At 38.7% G+C, this 22,512-nt stretch overlaps 1 protein-coding gene across 1 annotated transcript in view; it reads left to right on the forward strand.

Moving 5' to 3' along the window:
* The first annotated feature begins 6 nt into the window (after nucleotides 1–6).
* The window catches only part of AMMECR1 (AMMECR nuclear protein 1), a 107,678-nt gene continuing 85,172 nt past the window's right edge, over nucleotides 7–22,512 (forward strand). The window contains exon 1 of the mRNA XM_046673515.1: nucleotides 7–493. Coding sequence (XP_046529471.1) covers nucleotides 21–493 — 473 coding nt within the window. The 5' untranslated portion in view covers nucleotides 7–20. The remainder of the gene's footprint in view (nucleotides 494–22,512) is intronic.

A 22,512-nucleotide genomic window follows, 5' to 3' on the forward strand; every position in this document is an offset into this window, starting at 1 on the left:
GTGGGGGAGACTGTTACAAGATGGCGGCGGGTTGCTGCGGGGTGAAGAAGCAGAAACTGTCCAGTTCGCCCCCCTCTGGCTCGGGTGGCGGTGGTGGCGCCTCCTCCTCCTCCCACTGCAGCGGAGAGAGCCAGTGCCGAGCCGGGGAGCTGGGACTAGGAGGCGCCGGTACGCGGCTCAACGGGCTGGGAGGTCTAACCGGAGGAGGTAGCGGCAGCGGCTGTACCCTCTCTCCCCCTCAGGGCTGCGGCGGCGGCGGCGGGGGGATTTCCCTGTCGCCACCTCCGAGCTGCGGAGTGGGGACCCTACTTTCCACCCCGGCCGCCGCCACCTCTTCCTTGCCCTCCTCGTCGTCCGCCGCCTCGTCCTCCTCGCCCGGCTCCCGGAAGATGGTGGTGTCAGCGGAGATGTGCTGCTTTTGCTTCGATGTGCTCTACTGTCACCTGTACGGATACCAGCAGCCCCGGACCCCCCGGTTCACCAACGAGCCCTAGTGAGTACCGTGCCCTCCGCCGCCCTCTCCCTTGCGCTCGGGATGGGGCTCAGAGTTGAGGCAAAGTACGAGTCCGCCTGCCCGCCGGCGGCTGCCGCGGTCCCCGGAGCCGCGCGAGCTCAGTCAGGGCGCCCCGCGCTTTCTGCCCTCCGGGGCGGCCACCCCACGCTCGGAGCAGGGTGCTGCTGCAAGAGATGTCGCACTGGCCCCCAGAGGTGTTCACTTTCTCTTTGCGATAACTTCGAGGAGTTGTGACCCTTTCCTTCTCTCCTTCGCCACCCTGAGTCCCCAGCGCCCCGGTTCTGGAGCTCCGGATTACTCAAGGTGTTGACCTCTCCTCACTTTGGTTTCCATTACCCCATGTGAAAGCCCCGCCAGTCTTCCCGCCCCACGTACCTTGCCCACGGAGAGTTACTATCCCATTGCAGGGCGAAAAATAGCAACTCTCCAACTTCTGTTCTGCTAGTGATAGAACTTAGCTCCGGAGCTTATGAGGTTACCCATCTTTTCCTTTGGGTTTCCTTGTGTCCTGGGGAGGGAGGAGGTTTTTTTAAAAACACATTTTTCCTTACTACCTATTTTTATCCGAACACACCCCATTAAAATGTGTTTCTAGTGAAGCGCACCGCCGGCTCTCTCACATTTGAAGTGAGACCTTTTTTTTTTCATTCCACCGTCTGGGTAATAGCTCATTCAAAAGAGAGCTGTCCCCATAGAGCCACTGTCAGTTTGTACATTGAGCGTGCATTCACTTTTGTGTCGACTTCACTTTTAAGAAATCTATGTTAGGCTTGATGATTTGAGAAGTAGTTAATCCCAACAGTAAGTGTGTAGGAATTTTTATGGTTTCCTTTGGTTTTGTACTTTTAGTTATTTTACCCTTTAAGTGTGTGGTTGAAATTGTTTAAAATAGCACCGTTACGGCTGAAAGCCAGGTTAATTCTAATCCCTGTCCATTTGGGTGTGTGGGAGATGGGGCATATGTTTTATTTTTTAATGTGTAAACTGAGTGTAAACTGACTTTTTGAGTTAAATGCTAGACAGAATGTAAAGCCCAAGGAAGGGCAGAATGACAAAGAGGGCGATTGTTTTTATTATGAGTACTTAGCGTCAACAAGGAGAATAATAGAGCAAAATTTCAGTGAAACTTACACTGAAAAGCATCAACTCTTTTTCTAGCTAAGACAAGAGCCCCTTGTCCCCATATCATAAATACCTGAATCGATGTTCTTTTTAAACTTCTTCTTTTCATTTTGTGAGATTAGGGGATTAGACTACTACTGGATAAGTATTAACACTTCTGCCTAGACTAAAAATATTAAATTAATATGTGAAGTGGAAATTGCAATAAAGTGTCGTGGAAATTGTAAATCTGCATTGTTTGTTTTCTTTGGCTTTGATGCTTTAAGTGTATTTAATTTTGTATTTTTGCCACACCTCTGTGGTCTGTGCATTTTCTTTCAGACTTGGTTCATCTTGGAGCATTGGTTCATAAGAAATGCATGAAAGAGCATCCAGACTGACGCTTGGTCAAATAAATATCTTTATAAGTTTCATAGTTTTAATTCTAGGAGCTTAAATCCTAAACCCACAACTTTACTTAGCCAGTTGGTTTTTTGTTTAAGACGTAAAATTCATTTTGAAAAGACTGCCATGTGAAGAACCTATGAAATATTTATTAGCTTGAGTCACTTATTTGTGACTTTTCTGGCTTCTCTTGGATGTCTCTGATGTATTAAAGCCAGTCTTGGGATGATACATAGGTTGGCTCTGCAAAGTCATGGGACTGCAAAAATTCACTCCTGTTTAGTTACGTGAGTTTGGCAAAGGCTGTTTTACTATTCACACTCCATTGCTCCAAAGCATATGAGAACACACTTTCAGGAGGTGCTATTTTCACACATTTTAAAGTGAGTTTGGGCTAACTGAATGACTATAACAAGAATTTTAAAAGGAAAGTGAGCTTGACCAGTTCATACAAAAAATGCTTTTGAAAATGTCATTTAACGGTGGCTACTTTACACACATATTTAGGTATTATTTCTCTCCTGATACCCCATCCACTAGATTTTTTTTCAGTGGAACTAAACGGATAAAATAAGACACACTTTTGACCACTGTGGGTATGTTGAAACGGTGTAAATATTACTATTATCATTTAGCAGGCTTTGAATGTGTTATGTATTCTACAAAACAACTAATTTAGAAGAGACGCTGAACATGACCAGGGGGAGAATGAAAGTTCAGTTAAGTGGAAAGAGGACAGCATCTTATTTTCATTTATCTTAAAGTCATTTTTGAGATGTACTGTGGAAAATTCAGGAAATTTTCTTAAAAGCAGTGTTTGATTATGGGAGTGAAATAACTATGATCATTCGACAGTGCCTTAGTACCCACCACACGTTTTCTTTCTGACTTACATATTTAATAGCATTGTGTAGTTATTAGTGTGGCTTTGTGCTGGGGGCCATAAGACATAAATAGACATAGTGCTTTTCCCCCCTCAGAGTTATTAGTATGGTGTCGTGAGCAGTGGTGTTTCAGGTCCTGTCTCTGTCCACCAGAAGATGTGCTTTTGACAGTTTCAGATTCTCATGTGCACACTCTCTTCATCCCTTCGCAGGCAATTTCTGTCAAAATGTCTGTAACTGGTGAAACCTGCCTTTTATAGGTTTAGAAGTTCTGGCTTCATCAGTTACCCTTGCGTTCTGAAAGGTGATTAGAGATTTCCGGTGATCTGTGTGTTTCAGGTTTTGGGGGGAGGGGTCAGCATAAGAACAGGCTGGATGAATACAAATTCTTCCCTGTTGCTATTTGTTGGAGGACGGACCTCACCACGGAGAGGTAGCAGGAGCAAGAGCTTGGGAGGACAGTGGAAACTTGTTTAATGGAAGGCAGGTAACATTTGTGTTAAAAGTTAGGAATGCATTACTAAATCCTTGGTCTTGGTTGTACAGGCACATTTGCCCACAGAAAAAAGATTCAAGACATGATAAAAACATGACTTTAGGTGTATTTTACTATTCAAAGTCAGAGCTCTTGGATTTGTAGGTGGGAACCCGGATAGGCATGTTATAGGAAACCATTTGCTACTATAAAAGGATCCATTGTGGCAGGTGTTGAGCCAGTTCGACTCCAGAGCAGTCGTTCTCAACCTTGGCTGCACATTCGAATCACTGGGGAATTATGAAAAATGGATGCCTGGGTCCCAACCCCAGAGATTCTGATTTAATTGGTCTTGGATGGGGCCTGGGCATCAGGATTATTAAAAGCTCCCCAGGTGATTTTAATGTGCAGCTGAGGCAGAGAACCACTGGTTATATTCAACGAGGCCTTTCTCCTGAGATTTGGGTTAATTTCGTCTGGGGTGGTGCCTAGGAACCTGAATTTTATGAGCAACTTGGGTAATTTTGGTAAACAACTGATTTGGGAAACACTCACAGTGTGGTCTGCGGAAGACATCACCTGGGAACTTTTTCAAAACATCGGCTCTCAGGCCCCACCTCAGACCTGCTGAGTTAGAATCTGCATTTTAACAAGCTCCCCAGGTAATTCTTCCACACATTAAAGTTTGAGGAGGAGTGGTTCTCAAACTTTAGAGTACATCATAATCTCCTGTAGTGCTTGTTAAAACACAAATTGCTGGGCCCCATTCCCAGAGTTTCTGATTCAGTCAGTCTGGGGTGGGGCCTTGAATTTGCATTTCTAACAAGTTCCCTGGTGATGCTAATACTGCTACAGTTCCCAGGACCACACGTTGAGACCCACTGAGTTAGAGTAGTGAGGTCCTGAATAAAGCACTTGAGCGACTGGAAGGGAATGGCAGTTTTCACTGCCAGGTTCCAGTGTAAAACTTCCTGCTTCCATGTCACTATCCTTTATCACATTCTTTCTAACTTAGCACCAGGGAGATTGAATGCTGCCAAGATCATAAGAAGAGTCCGAGGTTCTTGGGATGGTTTCAGTCCCAGGTGGGGCGAGAGGAGATGACTCTTGGAAACCTGTGGTATGATTTGAGGTCTTTTTTCATAAATTGTTAAATGTGGGGGGCACATTTTAGGAGTTGAAAACAGCACAATTAAGATATCTTAAAGTGAGTTGTATTGATTTTAATAAGTAAAGCCCCTTCTGTTCTCACAAAAAAGCTTTGCTGATTAGTTCAATAAATAACATGTTGTGATAAGATTTTAAAAGCTTTTACTTACCCTTACGCTAGCTGGATTGCATTTTAAGAATTTCCCTCATTCACTAAGAAATATAAAAGGATCCTGCTAAGGCACTGGGATTGCTCACTCTTATATCTTTAATGCTGTGTTGCATGTCACGTCCCGTGAACTTTTTATTTTAACCTTCTTACCACCTTTGAAGTTAATGTAGTACTACATTTTGTATAGACCACAGCACATAAGAGATCGTTTACTATTAAACATCAATACGTGTGGTTTTCCATTGCAGTGAATAAAATGTATTTTTAAAAAATCCACTCCTGGACGTGCAGACTTTGAGGGACTCCATCAGGTGTTTTAGCAGTTAACTCTTTCTTGCCACAGTAGTCAAATTACTGTTTTTCAGCTTGCTTGAAGGGATTGGGTTGTTTTCAGGAGGTGAGGTAGGCACTTTGTTTCAGCAGAACAGTAACAACGCTATCATACATTAGTAGAAAAGCTGATTTGATAATGCAGTTGAGGTCAAAGGGATATTAAATCAGCATTTTAAACGCAAGCTGTTATATCTCTATTATGTCTTTTTTGATGAACACTGACCTGAATAGCCGGAAGGTGTATCTGTCTATTGCAGATGATGCTACTAGGCCTTTACAGATTTCCTTATCCATGCTAGCATAACGGTCATGATGTATAGCTTTTCTTAAAAAAATTGTCCGAAAAATTGTTGGGTTGTTTATGGGTTGTTTTTCAACAATGTTGCTTTCCATTGGAAGGCAATCTGGTGTCTTATCTTACCGATAGAAAAGAAAGCAGGCACGCCCCCAGTTGTCATTTATGCTGTAAAAACTGTCAGTAACTGAAATGGAAGGATGTAGAAATACAAATTACAAAATTATTTTTATATCCATGCATAAAGGTGTATGTAGGGCAAGGTATATTTAGTTAAAAAGAAAAACTCGATGCTTATTTTATCTTCTCCCCCATATGGCCAAAGAGAGTGATAATCTAGCTCATAATTTTTCTTGCTTATGAATTGTGTTTGTGCTGCGTTCAGGTCCCAGTTAGTGGGTGGCAACCAAGAATGAATCTCTGCTGGGATCTCAGTCCAGTGGGAAGAAAGACCACTACTGAGAAAGTGAAAAATGCTCTGTTAGCCCATGCACGAGTTGGTCTGTTCTAAGAATGTGTTTCTCAGAAACATACTAACATTCACATTATTGTCTTTAAAAAACTGTAAACTCTTTGAAATTGTATTTGTATGAAAACGCTATAACCCAGTACTGCAATGGATTATAATTTTGAAGTCACTTGTGCTTCCCACGTATAGATCATTTTACTTTTTTGAGCATCATATATGTGTGAAACACTACAACTTGTGCAATGAGATTAGTCAGAGTTCCCTATTTCAATAGGCTTTATTCTGTTCTCTCGATGTCACACATGCTTGCCTGTTTTAAAGCAGCACAATGACCAGGGCTTTTACATTTAAATTTTCTTAAATAGTCCCTTTTTTTCGAACTTGTGTAATAATGTCTCTTTTTGATACTGTTCTGAATCAATTAAGCTAAGTAAGTGAGGACCAGCAGTAAAAGCCAGGAGCTGCCAAGAATGGACCCTCAATGTGTAAGCTGTCTTTCCACAATCAGTAATTGGGCAGTTGCTCACAGGACACTGGAGACAGTGTGAGAAGCCAGTGGTTGTGTAGGTAGGAAGAGTAGATTCCCAACAGTAAACTTATTTAGAGCTGAGCTTCTGGAGTTAGTGTTACTAAGAGCAAGAACGAGCCACAAGCTTATGTAGTACAAAGAAAAGAGCACAAAGGAAGAAGTATGGTGTAATAGTATAGTTGGTTGGGTGGAGCGTATTTTACGTTTGGTCCAACTATAAGTGGCATCTTTTCTGTCAAGTGTGGGTGTATTTTATACAGCTCTTAATGTATCATACTTTCAGACTTGCTCAACTTTAAAGATGTTAGTGTTGAATAGCTGAGTGGAAATTATATGTCACTGGGGAAAAAACTTATTTTTTTTTTTAGCTTATACATTATGCTGAGTTCTATGGTTGGAAACCAGAGAAAGAGAAGAAATAGTTCTATCCTCACAGAGCTTACAGTCTTGTTAAAGATGTGATGCAAATAACAAAGTTGTTTAAAATGCTTACAAAGCAATCTATACATGATTGTAGATGAATTAGATACATGAAAAATATTGTACATAAGCATGGTAATCACATGGAATAAAGGATTGGTCAGGAAGAGGGCTTTTGGGAGAGGATAACTTTTGAGGCAAGTTTTTAAATGGCAAAGGTACAGTGGTTATTGGTGAAGAGTGTGTATGACCAGTAGATCTTGAAGTCTTACTTGGTTGTTCTCCAACCGGTTGCTGCCACCACCACACCCCTTGCCACAGTACTTGGGGATTCCCGGCAGCTGTCTTTAGTCAGCAACTTGCACTCTCAGCATTCTCCATACCACTCCTCTTGCTCTGGTCTCTAAGATCATAATGCTTCAAGGAAATTAAAAGTAGACTTTGGTCTTGGGAACCCTCTGGGAAGGCTGGATAAGAGATATTGTATCTGAGTATAGTTTCTTGTATTAAGAAGACAACAGTACTTGCAGGAGAGTCCTCTGGAATGTAAGATGAATTGGAAGGAGAAGCATCAAGCATCTCAAGGTAGAGGAGACCAGCGAGGCTTAAGGTTATGAGGGCAGTAGAAAAACTGGCATTGGAAAAGTTGGAAAGCTGCCCCAGGGGCAGAGTTTGTGAACATAGGAACACTGCAAAATCAAGAAGTGGAAGAAGTTAGCATATGCAGGGACTCACACTCTGGGGCCAGGCTTTGTGTAGGAGTAGAAAGATTGCAGCTCACCTGCTTTTTGGCTTTCGTCATTGTCTCTTCTTTTCTTGGCTCTGTGCCTAGCTATTCTTGTGCTCAGGAAAAGTTTGTTCAACAGCTCTGTTGGAATAGCTATGAAATTTGATCGCAAATGTAAGAACCTCCCCCTTCCCCTCTTCACCTATTCCCAAATCTATCTAATATGAGAAAAAGGGGAAGACATTGGTTTATAGAATTTGGATCAAGTATAAAGATAGCTGAGATAGCTTTTGGATGAGGACCTGAAATTAGGTGATTATATGGGGTAAAGAGGCATTGGTGAAAAAAAATCTTCCAAATTCCCATTGCTGTGGGAAGTGAAAGGGAAAGAGGCTTTGAACATAATTCAGAGTTTATAAGCCTGAAGACCCAAGAGGATGGTGGTGCCACTAAAAAGCATGGGCGATGGGAAGAAACAAAGGCAGTCGTGGGCTGCATAACAACGTTTCCGTCAATGAGGGACCACGTATATGACAGTGGTCTCATAAGATTAGTACCATATAGCCTAGGTGTGTAGTAGGCTATACCGTCTAGGTTTGTGTAATTACACTCGATGATGTTCACACAATGACTAAATCACCTAATGACACATTTTTCAGAACATATCCCTATCATTAAGCAACGCATGGCTGTAGTTGGTCAGGTGAAATCAGATTTCTTAATATGTGTATTTCAAGTACTGACAGTTACCAAATGTCATTTCTTTTTTAATTAGCAGAACCACAAAGCAGCAACAGAGCTATTGTGACGATTTGGTTGGTCTCGTGCGATCTCTCCAGCCTCCCCCAAGCCCCAATTGTGACTTTGAACTGCTCAGATGGGTAGAGATCAGTGAGAATTTTCAGCTCTGTGTTGCTAGTAAAAATACCTGACAGAATGTTGGGTTTCCCTAATGTAGGTTTATATGTTTTCTCAGTCTTTGGGCTTATCAATTTGTAGAGCAGTCAGCAATTCTTATATTTCCTTATGTGTAATTCAGAGCAGAGCATTCAGCAAAATAGGGCCTCATGGAGTACCATCTCAGGAACTTGTAGTTTCAGACCTTGGATTAAAGGAAATTTCTGAAGGACTGGAAGTACTGTCTGGTACTAGATTCTAGGTCCAGTGTCTTTAAGCTTAGAAAGTAAAGAATCAAGCTGAAGCTGTTTTTTCAGCTTTGCTCAACAGTGAAGGATGGATGTTATCAATGGCCAAGATCAGTTATATTGCTTTATGATCTTTGTGTTCTTCAGTGGATGGGCAAATGTGAAAAGTTCTGCTTGAGTCCAGGCCTACTAATACTAGTTTTTAAAATAAGGTCTGTGATAGTCTTGATGATTCTTGCCTTTTCCCTATCTGTTTCATTTTACAGATAATCCACACTGTGACCCAAAGCCACATGCAATGCTGGGAGAGCACAGTTGACTGTATTATGCAATATCCTGCCAGAAGATGCTGACCAGCTCTATAGTAATGGAAAGTAGAGAGATTGACTTAACAGCCTATATAGCTCGCCTTGCCATTCCGTATACTTTCTGTAAGCATATGACACACAATTCTAGTAACATATCTTATCTTGAGATCTTGGATTGCTGCAAGGTGGTAATACCAGATTCTCTGCTTTGCTTCAGGCATTAGTGGATTTTTGAGTCATTCTCATAGAATGGAATATATGAAAAATCGGTTGGTACTGTCAGCCTAGAGGTCCCACAGCACTGTGTCTGCCTCAAAGAAATGCTCATGTGCTAGTCACATTAGTGTGCTTCTTCTCTGTGACATTATTATTGTTTATGTAGCCTAGCAACCAACGATTAGATATAGGTGGTTTGGGGTGCAAATAAGTTATATAGCTGGTAAAACTTGGACCTCAGGACATACCTCATTGTAGTAAGACAAAAACCTTTTGTATCCTGATTTTGAACAACGGTGAGGTAAGTGTTTAGATGATGGGTGCTTTTTATATATCCTTTTTTTATATGATAAGTGGAAGATGGCGTTGATGATTTATTCACTAAAGAAGAATTTCATGAAGTCTTCTGGCCTTTTTTCTGTGTTAGTATTGCTCTCAATACATTTCATGGAGTTCTCCATGATTGAAACAAACAAACAAAAGCTCACCATACTTCTTTTGCATTACAAACAGAAAACTTGCCACTAGCTTGGCAAGGTACTTGATTTTGTGGAATAGCTGTTTGATGTTAGGAGTAGGTGCCGGGCAGTCAGTGGTTAGATTTTTTTGTTCTGTTCATGGATCCATCTACCCCACGCTCATCAGTTCAAAAAACCCTCACAAGAACAAATGGGAATGATACTGCTTCTATTTCTCTGACGCTAATGAGGTGATATGTGGATTGTGGTGTATTTTACTCCACAGGCTCCTCTAACCATTGCCGTTTGGCAAGCTGTTTTGCAGAAATCCACTCTTCCACATTGAAAGCATTGGCGCTGTGGAGAAAGAGAGTCGCACAGGGCCGGAGGCAGGAATAGAGGACACATGGGAGTCAGGGAGGGAGAAAAATGAGATTGTACTTGAGTGAGGTGAAGCCTGAATTCAGGGCAGAAAAAGGAGATTGAGTGCTTGGTCTGGAGTAGGACTTCTCCAAGAGGCATATTTTACATTATACAAACCTAGATGTGTCCCCTCTTTAGAACCAATGGTCATGGCACTGTTGATGAAAAAAAAATATTCCTATCAGAAACAGATGTACAGCGTGAAGTTTAATAATGTAAGAGGACTTGCCTATGGGTCCCCTGAGCACTTCCAAGAGACCACATTGAAAACCATTCATGTGGTGTCTTCAGAATGAGGCCTCTAGGTAAGTTGGGGAGCTCTGGGACAAGTAGCTTAAATATACCCCAAACAGATAAGTGTAGCCACTCTCTGGTCATTATCCTTTCTCTTTTTTCTTGACTTGTCTGTGAGTAATAGTTATAAATCCTCAGGTATTTAGATGTGTCCTTTTTTTGGGCCTGTGTATTTCGGTATTAATAGCCTCTACTTAGATGTATGAAGTTTCTTTTATAGAGCTTGCTCACAGTTATTCTCCATGACAAAGATTATGGAGCAGACAATATTAAAGGATAGACCCAGCTATAATTTCTGACCGCAGAATACAATCATAGGAGGGCATTCTGTTGAGCATACTTACCTCTTCTCTACCTTGTCTCCAGTGTCTCTGAACAGGACCTACTATGGTCAGTCTAGCTTGCAAATTATATTCTCATGGATAACTGGAGTATCAGCCACTTTCGGTTACTCGGTTTTTCTTTAATCATATAGGTGTATGGTACTTTTAGCAAATTAATTAATTAATTTTTGTTGTGGTAAAAAAACACCTGAGATCTAGCCTCTTAACAAATTTTTTTAAGTGTACAGTACTGTTAATTATAAGCACTGTGTTTAGATTATTTTTGTAAAGGTACATGGTGGTGGTTCTACCTAAAGCAACCAATTTTTCCTGGGAATTTGGGGAATATTTTAAAAATTAATCTTATGAATATGTAATAGAGATGCACAAAACCTATTTACAAGAGAGCCTAATTTAGGCTTTGAGGTATTTACTTTTCTAAATTTGTTGAAAATTATGAATAAAGTAGACTAAAGGCATTAGAGTCAGAAATAACCATTTTTAAAAATTGTTTCAAACTAGTAGCATTTCAGATAGTATTTGACCTGGAATTTATCATTGCTTTATTAGTATACTTAATACCAACTACCTGTATTTGAAAAGAACTTCATTTTCTAGCATTCCTTTTAGGTGGTTGTTCTCTGTTCTTTAGGGCTTTCTAATGAATTTGCAAATAATAATATAAGGAAACGTCTTTGACAGGTAGGAACTTTGTCCCATTCACCTACTTTTAAAGGTTGAAGAACCAAGGCATTCAAAGAAAACATTAGTATTGACAGTTGAACCTGATGTTTCTGAGGAAATGTGTTTTCTTGAGAGATGGAAAACTGGAAGACACCTTGCCTAATGGGATATGATTATAAGTAAGACCTTTAAGTTCATGTGTATATATAAACCACTTTAGTTAAGCACTTCTTGGAATTGTGTCCTATAGTGTACACACTTGTTTTGAATGAAAAACTCACAGCTAAATGTGGTAATTTCATCTGTAAAATAATAGACATGGTCAAGTCATGGGTGTTGAAAGTTGTTTATTTGTCCTCTTGTGTACACAACTAGTATGAGGTTCTTTATGATTAGCAGAGGTGCTGGCCTTTTTTAAGTATTATCACGAAATTGTAATGCATTAATTTGGATTTTGGAGCAGGTTCCAACTTCTTCCATTTAGAGATGGCTTTGTACTTCTAAAGAAGAAAGTAGAATTTCCACTATGATTATCCCTTTGCTTATAGACATTTTAAAATGAGTATTTGTTCAAGCTTCAAGATTCATTTTCCAGCATTATCTTAAGACAATGTGTTTTACATCAGAAACGTATCTCTTATTCTAAGCTGCTACTGCTCTTCATATTATGGTTAGTATATTTCAGTTCAATAAGTGATATAGTAGCTGTTGTGGGTAGAACACTTTACTGGGCTTCTTTTTGGATGTGGGTGAGAGGTCTATAAAATAGGCATAAGACACGTTTCCTGCCCTTAAAAAGCTTGCAGTCATATTGAGGAGACAAGATTCATGAAACAAATAATGAAGCTGTGTATGATTTAGTGGCTGAATCAGTGATAGAGACAATGAGGTCTGTAGGAGTTTGGACAAAGAGTAATGTGGGCGGGAGTTATACTGGGGGGCATCATGGACAAAGTAGGATTCAGGTTGGGTAGACCTTTCGTAGATGGATAAAGCATTCTAGACAGGAAAACAACTTAAAGACACAGAGGTCAGAATGAGCATTGTACAGTAGTCAATGGGTACCAATCAAAGGTAGATTGAAGTGGGGGAAATCCTAGCAAGAAAGGGGACCCGTCAGGAGACTTGTAATTCAGGCATTGGGAAATGAAGGTCTGCCAGTTGACAGTTTTAAACTATTAATGGCCTGTGAATTGCCTCTTTCTTGGTAAAGTTTCTCTTTTGTCCAGTTAATTATGCCTCAGCAGCTCCTTTAGTGTCATGAATGTCATGAAGCCTGGACAAGAGACTGGGAAATAACACAAGTGGGAGTCTGCTGTGTAGACAAAGTGCTTTCATTCATCAATAGACGTTCAGCATAAGTCAGTTAGATTAACACTGGTTACATCACCCTTTGCCTGAGTGCCTTCTATGTTCGGTGTTTTTTTTTTTCCTTCTGAACTTCGATGCTCAAACATGAAGTGGGTAAAATTGAGTAGCTGCAAAGATTATGTAATTAAAAAAATAAAGTACCCTAATTATTATAGATAAAATTAAATGGCTTTAAGCCACTTTTTTCTCCCTAAGTTAATGAAGACATTTTACTTGAATGTTGCAAATGTAACACACATAAGGTAGGTACTAGGAATTACAATAATTATAGGAGGATTGTGTATTAATTATTGAATGATGTCACTTATTAAATTAGCTTAAACATAGATTAGTCTAATGAGTGTGTTCCTTAGGGTTCTTAACATACCCTATTCAAGAATGCTACAACTTTATAACCAAACTCTTTAAAGGTTTTATAATATCATTTAGAAACAAAATTCTAAAAAGTTTCCTAAATTACAACAGAACAAAGTATTTTTATTTTATGTTGAACAATAATTACCTTTTGAAGAAAAAAACAGCAAAGTTCTGTCTTTTGTTGATGATTTGTCTTTAATTATATTAAGACATAAGTTTAGAACCCCAAATTTCTTTTTCAGTGATCGCCGTAAAATTTTCTTTTATTTTAGAAACTCTCTTCTTTTACTCTCCAGAATATGTTTAAGAATATAAAGCAATTATTTCCTAACTATGAGAGTGATCTCTGACAGGTTCTAGTCACATAAGCATGAACGTTGTGCTGGCATACTCAGGAAGTAAAAAACAACACTAGCACAATGTGCATGAACAGTGTTCTCCGTGTAGTTGCAGTCAGTTTGTAAGTAAATGAGCTCTCCCTCATGTCATAGCCTTTAATTATGAATAATCCGTATTTTGAATTATATGTTATTACATTGAGGTGAAGAAATACGAGATGTTAAAAGAAAATAGTGATGGAGAAATATTTTTGAATCAAAGTTTTTGAAGCAGAGATGGATTTTGACCTTTGTAGGTGATCATAACCCCTGCCACATAATAGAGTCGAAGGCCACATAATCCACCACTTTTTAGACAGACCACACATTGGTCCCTGGTCACTCTCAATATGCTTAAAATCTTTATTAACAAAGGTGAATACCCTCATCAGGGGGAGGAGAGGTAATTTTGTTTACACAAGGTTGAACCGTTTAGATGCCAATTTCATTTTTCACAAGCTTCGAACAATAGGCATGGTAAATAGGCAGTGCCCTCCATCGTGCAGAGCACGATCGAGGAAAAGAAGTCAGTGATTTTCCGTTTTGGCTGTGGCAAGAGGACAAGCAAAAGCCATTTTCAAGTGAAAAAATGAGTATGGGTCCAAAGGGTCCTGGTTCCTGTCTCCACTGGGCTGCTCTTAGAACCTTTGCTGTTTATTTCAGTTCAGTCTAGAGAAATTCAGGTCAGTTTTTACAGAAAAGGAGCGTTTTAGTCTTGAAGCTTTCTTTCACTTTCATGAAAAGTTACAATTATTCACCGTCCCATAATAACCATTCATTAACCCTTTACTAACTTAAATAATTTGCACCAGCTCATCAGGGCCACTGGTGCTTTCCTGTTCCCAGAATTGTTATATTTCTTTGAACATTTTTGACTTCCAATCTCTCCCACCCCAAAATTGAAGTAAAAATCTAGGAAGATGCTTCTCTCCCCCTTCCTCAGTAATTTCTCTCTGGAGCTTTGCCGTTTTTGAGAGCATCAGTCTTGAATAGCTGAAGTTTTGGTAGCAACTGCATTATAGAATTTTTTCCGCTTAAATTCTAGCTATTTTTACCACTTTACATTATCTAGAAAGTTATTTACTGGCCCTGTTAGTTTTCCAATTTGGGGAGGTGGCGGGGTGTTGAGGCAGAGAGGCTGTAAATTTTTGACTTCCATCTTTTTTCAGACAGTGGATTTGAATATCTAAAGGAGTGTGTAAACACGGTTTAACTGGCCTGATTTTGAATTCAGGGCAGTGCCAGATCTCAAAGATTTCTCAAAGTTTTTCTTTTTTTTTGTAATCTTTTTTGTTTTTTTGAGGAAGTTTAGCCCTGAGCTAACTGCTGCCAATCCTCCTCTTTTTGCTGAGGAAGACTGACCCTGAGCTAACATCCATGCCCATCTTCCTCTACTTTATATGTGGGACGCCTACCACAGCATGGCATGCCAGGCGGTGCCATGTCCGCACCGGGATCCAAACCGGCAAACCCCTGGGCTGCCGAGAAGGAGAACTTGCGAACTTAACCGCTGCGCCACTGAGCCAGCTCCTCAAAGTTTTTCTAGGGAGGTTTTAAAGCGGGGAATAAGTGAGGTGTTCCATTGTGCTCCTTCCTGTGCCTTACCTGGAACTGGGTATCTTTTTCTCTGTGTGTATAAGTGACACCATAAAATCTTGGTGGATTTGTTTGCTACCGTTTGTTCTTTGGGGACTGACCTGGCTATATGTAGCTGCACGCAGGAGGGTAAGAACATGTGTTTATGGTTCTCAAAGAGGTATGGCATGGGCTTTGGTCACCTGCTTATCTTTCCCTCATGATTCCACTCCTGTAGGCAATCGGAGTGTTTGGAAGGCTATTTGGTGCTATTTACTTATTCTTTTCCTGCTGTTTTGTTTTAAACTAGGTTCCCATATGTTTAGATAAATGCTTCTTTCTTTGCTAATATTTCTACAGTCAGGAGTTTTTAATCTATTGCCTAAGAATGGATTTTAGGGTGTCAGCAAACACACTGAATATCATACATTTGGTGAACAAGAGGAATACTGCTATTTGTTTTTATGGAAATTGTTGATGTGTCTGTTCTCACATTAATATAATTTAGATGAAGAAAAACAGATTTGAAGAAGCCTGACCCAAGGGATTATAAATTATCCTGAAAGCACAGATAATATTTTAGCATGTAATTTCCCTCATAAAATGTTTTATGGCAGACTTGTTTATGTCATAGATCTGAGTCAAAGCTGAATTCAACACATTAGTCTGTAACTTATCCAAAATTAATATCTTCTGGCTAAGAACCAACACTGCTTTACGACTCTTAAACCATTTCCTTATATGAAGCACCAGCAGTAGAAAGTTGCTTTATTTGGGGGGCCATTTTTTTTCAAAAAAATTTTTTTTATCCCTTCTTGAGTTATTGCATAGTTTACAATGTAAAGAAAACATCACGCATAGTCAGATGAAAGGATGGACTTACTAAGTTAACAACTCATTCATACGCATTAGGCTTAAAGTACACAAGATTCAAATTTATCAAATTAATGTCTTAGCAAAATGAAAAATTATTTAATCAAAGACTTTAGTGGTTGCTCATAAATTCCTGAAATTGCAGATTTTAAGTCCATGAATTCTAAAGAGACATAGTAGTGAAAATTTACCATGTTGTAAACCCTTATTGTATGCTCATGCCGATTTTTTTTAAATACATACGGAATAGAACAGTGAACCTCTGAATGAATGATAGCATCATAAATATCACTGAGGCTACTATTGTTGATTTTTATAAGTGATTTCCTCTATATTAAGGATCTGCTCAATTTAAATTGGTTTTCTCAGAAAACATCTTAGTGACTTTGTAATCACTCTTATAGTGTTTTAAACATTAAGTCAGTGATTCCCAACATTTTTCTTCCTATAACATGACTCTCTGCCCTGCAGCGTGACCCCCAAACCAGGAGTCTCATGTACAATTCTAGATGCTACTTTAAGAGGGGCAGGGCAGTTATATGAAAAGCATTATGTGTTCTCACTGTCTCACCCCCCTGCCTGCCTCCCCCACCTCTGTCTCTCTCTAACATACACACACAAAGGTATAAGCAGATTGCTTTCATATCATACCTGCAACTAAACTCATTCAGGACCTCCAAAACTCTTCAAATGAAGAACCACTTATAATATGTTTGACGTCTCCTAGTTTAGTATTAGGATAATGCTACAATTGTCAGATTTTTTCGTAACTTGTAATTTGGTTTGGCAATATTATAATGAATAATCAATTGTGTGATAAAATAGTAAATGTTCTATTAAAATGAGTTTTTTAAATGTTTGATTATTTATAAAAGTCAAGACTTAGAGCTTATAACCACCATCTTCCTCATTTCATCTAAGAAATACATTGAGACCTTTTCTTGACAACTTTTCATCTGTTATGACTCTAGGCATTGAACTAGATGCTATGCCTTCAGTCCCACCGTGACTCAGATAAGTCATTGTCTCTCATATTCTTTTATTTAAAATTAAAATATGTGAATCTTTAAAAAGGAGAAATATTTTTAAAATACTTAAAATGCAGCCAAGTGTGGATAACAATAAATGCTTTTTTTTTGCATCTGTTATCAAAAAACACATTTGTTTCCTTGTAGTCACCAAAGGTAAAATGGAATGTTAATCTAGGCTGATCATATTTTCTGTCTTCTAATTTTATAGATGTTCATGAATACTTTAACCTAGTAATTTGTGTGCAGATATCACTAGGGATCCCACGTATTTTGCTGGGACATTATAAGAGCTGAAGGTTACAGTCTTTAGAAAACACCAGTTCCAGAATAATTTTCAATCTCAAGTAAAGAGGGGATTTCTGGAATATTGGAGTGAGGACCTCAGAAGATCTACTCCTTGGTAAAAGCAACGTGAACACTGGCAAAAATTTTCAAAACCAACTTTTTCGGAGTTCTGGAAATTAACCAAAGGCTTCAAACAACCTGAGGAGCATTTATTCAATAAAAACAGCTGATTTTGGGTAAGAACAGTGAGCTTTATTGTGCTTTAACTTGCCCTAATCCTGTTTCCCCTTCCCCAGTTCCATAAGGAAACCAGCAACTTTGCAACTACAGTAGCTATGAGAACCAGGTCAAGTTCTCTAAATATCCTTATCCCCAGAGAATTGTCACTATTTGACCTGGCTGGCAGCTCCCTGGAAAGGCCCTGTTCACAAAGCTTGTCTTTATTTGACCTGACTCATCCTAGCTCAATGGAAAAGTTTTATCCTTAGGGCATTTGCTGAAAACAATCAGGGGCAATTATTGAACATTGCATCTGCCTGAGGTAGTGATATCAGGAAGGGCAAATAAGAGGCTGGCCAAAGATCTTAAAAGGAGGATCTGGGGTTGAGATGGGGGGCTTTACAAAGCTCTAAGCTATTCCTGGGTGTCTCTAGAAGGCCATACATATGTGCATGGCTGTGTACATGCCCAGAAAAGACCTGAGGAGGTCCTATTTGCTCACCTCTAGCTGACCTTGAGAACTTGCAGAAACAGGAAATGAAGGCTAAGGCAGAGTTTTAAACTGCTCTAGCATTGAAAGCATGCCTCAGTTCACATACAGGGTCCCTTGGCAAAGGGTAAAATATCCATTGGTTCAAGACATTTTGGAAAATCTCTGTCCAATCATTAGCTGACTCCTAAGCTAACTGAGCAGAGTCTTCAAGAGGCCATACACAACAGGGAATACAGACTTTACAGAATTAGTCTAGGAAAGTCACTAAACAAACAAAATACAACAAAACTTGGGGAGGGATCTGACTTCCAAACTTGCTACCTTATATCTAAAATGTCCAGTTTTCAACAAAAAATTAAAATGTAAGCAAAGAAGTAGGACAGTATGGCACATATAGAGGGAAATAAACACTCAATAGAAACTGTCCCTGAGGAAGCCCAGATGTTGACGAAGACAAAACTTTAAATGAACTATTATATTCAAAGGAAATCATGTATAAAGAATTAAAGGAAAATATGTGAATGTCTCACCAAATAAAGAATATCATTAAAGAGATAGAAATTATTTTAAAAATAACTAAATGGAAAATCTGGAGTTGAAAATTTAAGTAACGGAAATGAAAAATTTACTAAAGTAGTTCATCAGCAGATACGAGCTGGCAGAATTGAGTCAGCAAACTTGAAGATAGATTAATTGAGAGTATACTATCTGAGGAACAAAAAGAAAACAGGAATGAAGAAAAATGAGCAGAGCTTTAGAGACCTGTGGGACACCATCAAGTGTACAAACATGCATGTAATAGGAATCCCAGAAGGAGAAGAGGGGGAGCAGAAATAATATTTGAAGGGCTAATGGCTGAAAACTTCCCAAATTTGATGAAAATATTAATCTGCAACATTCAAGAAGCTCTCCACCATCCAAGAAGCTCAGTGAACTCAAAGTAGGAAAAACTCAGAAGGATCCAAACCTAGATACATGATAGTCTTTTTTTGTTGAAAGACTTTTGTTAAAAGACAAATTTTTGGAAGACAAATACTAAGAGAATTTTGAAAGCAGCAAGAGAGAAGGGACTTATCATAGACAAGAGAATCCTCAGTAAGATTAACAGCTGATTTCTTATAAGAAACCATGGAGGCCAGAAGGGCAGTAGGATGAAATATTCAAAGTGCTGAAAGAAATGGATTGTCAACCAAGAATCTTATATCTAGCAAAACTATCCTTCATGAATGAAGGAGAAATTAGGACACTCCCAGATGAACAAAAACTGAGAGAATGTGTTGCTACAAATCTGCTCTACAAGAAACAGTAAAGGAAATCATTCAGGCTGAAATGAAAGGACACTAAATAGTAACTTGAATGTACATGAGGAAATAAAGAGCACTGGTAAAGGTAACTGTGTAGGTAAATATAAAAGACAATGTAAAGGTATCTTTATAACTCTTTTCTTATCCTATCTGATTTAAAAGACAGCAGCATAAAGCAATAATTATAAAGCTATTGATGGGCTTATCACATATAAAGAAGTAATTAGAATGACAATAGGTTAAAGGAGGAGGGGTGGGAACAGAACTATAGTGGAATAGAGATTTTGTGTACCATTGACATTGGTTGGTATTAATCTGAAAGATTCTTTTAAGGTAAGATGTTAATCATAATTCCCGGGGTAGCCATTAAGAAAATGACTCAAACTAGAGTAAAGAATTGGTAGTTAGCATTAGAAATCTCAGTGCTTTGGCATGCAGGTTAGATTCTGGAAATGAGATTATAGATTATTTTCAAAGTTAAGTTTTATTTGAAAGTTCCTTTCATATGCTGTAAACAGGTACAAGTATATTGCCTACGTAGAATATTTTGGGCTCTTTCTAGATAAACTTTAATAAAATACTAAAAAAATACCCTTCATAATCACCAATTCTCAGAACATTCTCATGAATTAAGAATTTGTTCTTCTTCTGGTTTTTAAGATGAGAAGACTATACCAAAGAGAATTTAAGCCTTGCCAGTTTCTTCTTTGTATGATTTCTAACATTGTGAGAGCGGGAATACTCAAGCATTGGTTTTATAATGTATCCCTCCTCTCTCCTAAAAGTGCTTAATGGCATATATTTACTTTTGATGTTAAAATTAATATGTTTAAGAATTTTATGACACCTCTCAAGGAACTGAAGACAGTTAAAAATATCTCTCTGAGCTTGCTTGCTTCTCTTCAAGGACTAATTGCAAGAGACTTTCAGTCTGATGTGCAGTATCTGTCACAAAATGTGTCTATCTATTGTCCAGAAAGTTGTTTTTAGCTCAGGTAGAGTTTCTTACAAGACAGCAGAAATTTTTTTTCTGAAATAAGTGACATATCAGTAAAACAATGTTGAATCACTTTTATGGAAATTTATGAATTTTAGAAGTGAGTTATCTGTCAGTGCGCAGATTAAATTAATCCTTGAAAAAGTTAATTCAAATAAATATTTCTTAAGAGTTTGTGCTCAAGGCACTGGGAGATTCAGAGAGAGAGAGAAGATGTGGTTCCTGCCCCTATCAAGGCTTACTTTTAAGGACAAGTGTGAAAGGTTGTAATATGATGAAAAAAGATTGCCTTTTATATTAATGCTTACTTTACAAATAATAGAGAATTTTAGTAGAGTTGTAGTATAAACTAACCTTTTGGAATTTCCATAACCTAACTCACCTAATGAAGTGCAGAATAGACTAACAAAGTTCTAGATAATAAATTCCATTATAACTTATAATATTGGTGAATTGTTCCTGTGGGGAGAAAATCAGCTCTAATTTTGACTTGCTTTCAGTTTTGTTTATTTGAGGAAGAAGTCATGTGGCAGACAAAATGATTAAAAGCTCTGAACAGTTTTGAATGGATCTTGAACCGGCTGCAAGTATAGCACGAAACAAGAACTGCACTGCTTCTGGGGGGCTGGCTGTCAGGATCAGGGATGTCCAGCAGACAAAGCAGGATTCCTTGTAAGTAGGAAGCTATTGAACTGGTGCTCTCAGAAGGGACTGCCATCTTCTTCTCTCTCCCCCTAGGGATCTTTGTCTCCTTATTTAGCATTTGTTTACCAAGTTTAAAGAGAGAGTAGCTTAGCAATTTTGTAGTAATGTTTCAGCTTAGAAGCAAGCGGTATAAGGTTGGGGAGGGGAGAAAGGATGCAGTTCTGTATATAGATAAAGAAGGTGCTGGTTTCAACCTGCTTAAAGTCGAGCAACATCCTCAAGGGATAAGGCTTGTTAGTTATGATAGTATAATTCCTTTCTGTAATATACTTGTTAAAGTCTTTTGTTTGCCCTCACAACAAACCCACTGTACTATTTTAAGCAAATTAGTTCAGTTATAAGTTAAATTCTATTTTTAAAGTTAATTTTTAAATTATGAAATGTTAATTAAATGAACTCTCCTCAAAGACGATTGACCTAGATATTAGTTACTGTGGGAATAATGAGATAGATAAGGCTTTCCTGCCCTTAAGAAGTCTATACTCTAGTAAGAGAGCTAAGTTATGCACTGAGATAACTGTAATACAAATAAGTAGGTGGCTTATAGAGGGACAAATAAAACCTATACAAGTTAGGGAATGATGAACATAGGCGGCAGATTTTACTTAAGATGACTGAAGAGTCATCTGGTTCACAGACATACAGATATTAAAATAAGGAAATTTATAAATCACCCATATTCCCACAAACAATCTTGCCTTCACTAGAATAAGCCTGCATCTTTTTGAGCATTGATGTCTATGGATAGACAGTTGTTGACCTGGTTGTGACTTATACTAATAAGAAGTTAGTTTTTTAAACATCATTCCAGGGACAGAATCAACGGTGAAGAATCCTTCTAGGTCTGGGGTTTTAAGAATAGGTCAAAAGGATGGGTCAGGATAAGAGGTCAGATTAATTCAAGAAAATCAGTATCCCTAAATATGCCAGACAGCTAAGGTACAGCTAATGCTGTGATCTCTTGACCTTGAGTAACTAGCTCACAGTCTAGCAGGAGAACCAAGAATGCTGAGCCAGTGGAAGAACCTATCTCTAAATCCCACCCCATAATCCCTGGGTCTTCTAAACTGGGTGAAGGGGAATACACCAGATGGAAGGGATACTTTAAAACCTTCTGGCAGGAACACTGTGCTCCTGGAATGAATTTTTTTTGAAGAGGTAGTACGTGCACATGGTATGAAATTCCAACATCACAAGAGGACAAGGGGATGTAGATTTCCCTCCCACCCCGGTCTCCCAGCCACCCAGTTCCCCTCTCCAGAGGCTACCACTAGTTTCTTGTGTATTTTACAGAGGTAGTCTATGCGTATACTAGCATTTATGTACATATACTTACCCTTTTGCACAGAATAGCATACTATTCATCCTTTTCTATACCTTTTTTTTTTTTTTTTGCAGTTGAGAGTCAGTCTTGGAGATACTTCCACATCAGCATGCCTAGAAATGCCTAGTTCTTCTGTTTTTAATTTTAACTTTTTTATTTTGAAATAATTATAGACTCACAAAATGTTACAAAAATAGTACAGAGAGATCCCATGTACCTATCATGCAGCTTCCCCCACTGGTGTAATATCTTACCTAACTATAGGGTATTATCAATA

Source organism: Equus quagga, chromosome 10 (genome assembly GCF_021613505.1).
Source record: "Equus quagga isolate Etosha38 chromosome 10, UCLA_HA_Equagga_1.0, whole genome shotgun sequence".
Taxonomy (NCBI): Eukaryota; Metazoa; Chordata; class Mammalia; order Perissodactyla; family Equidae; genus Equus; species Equus quagga.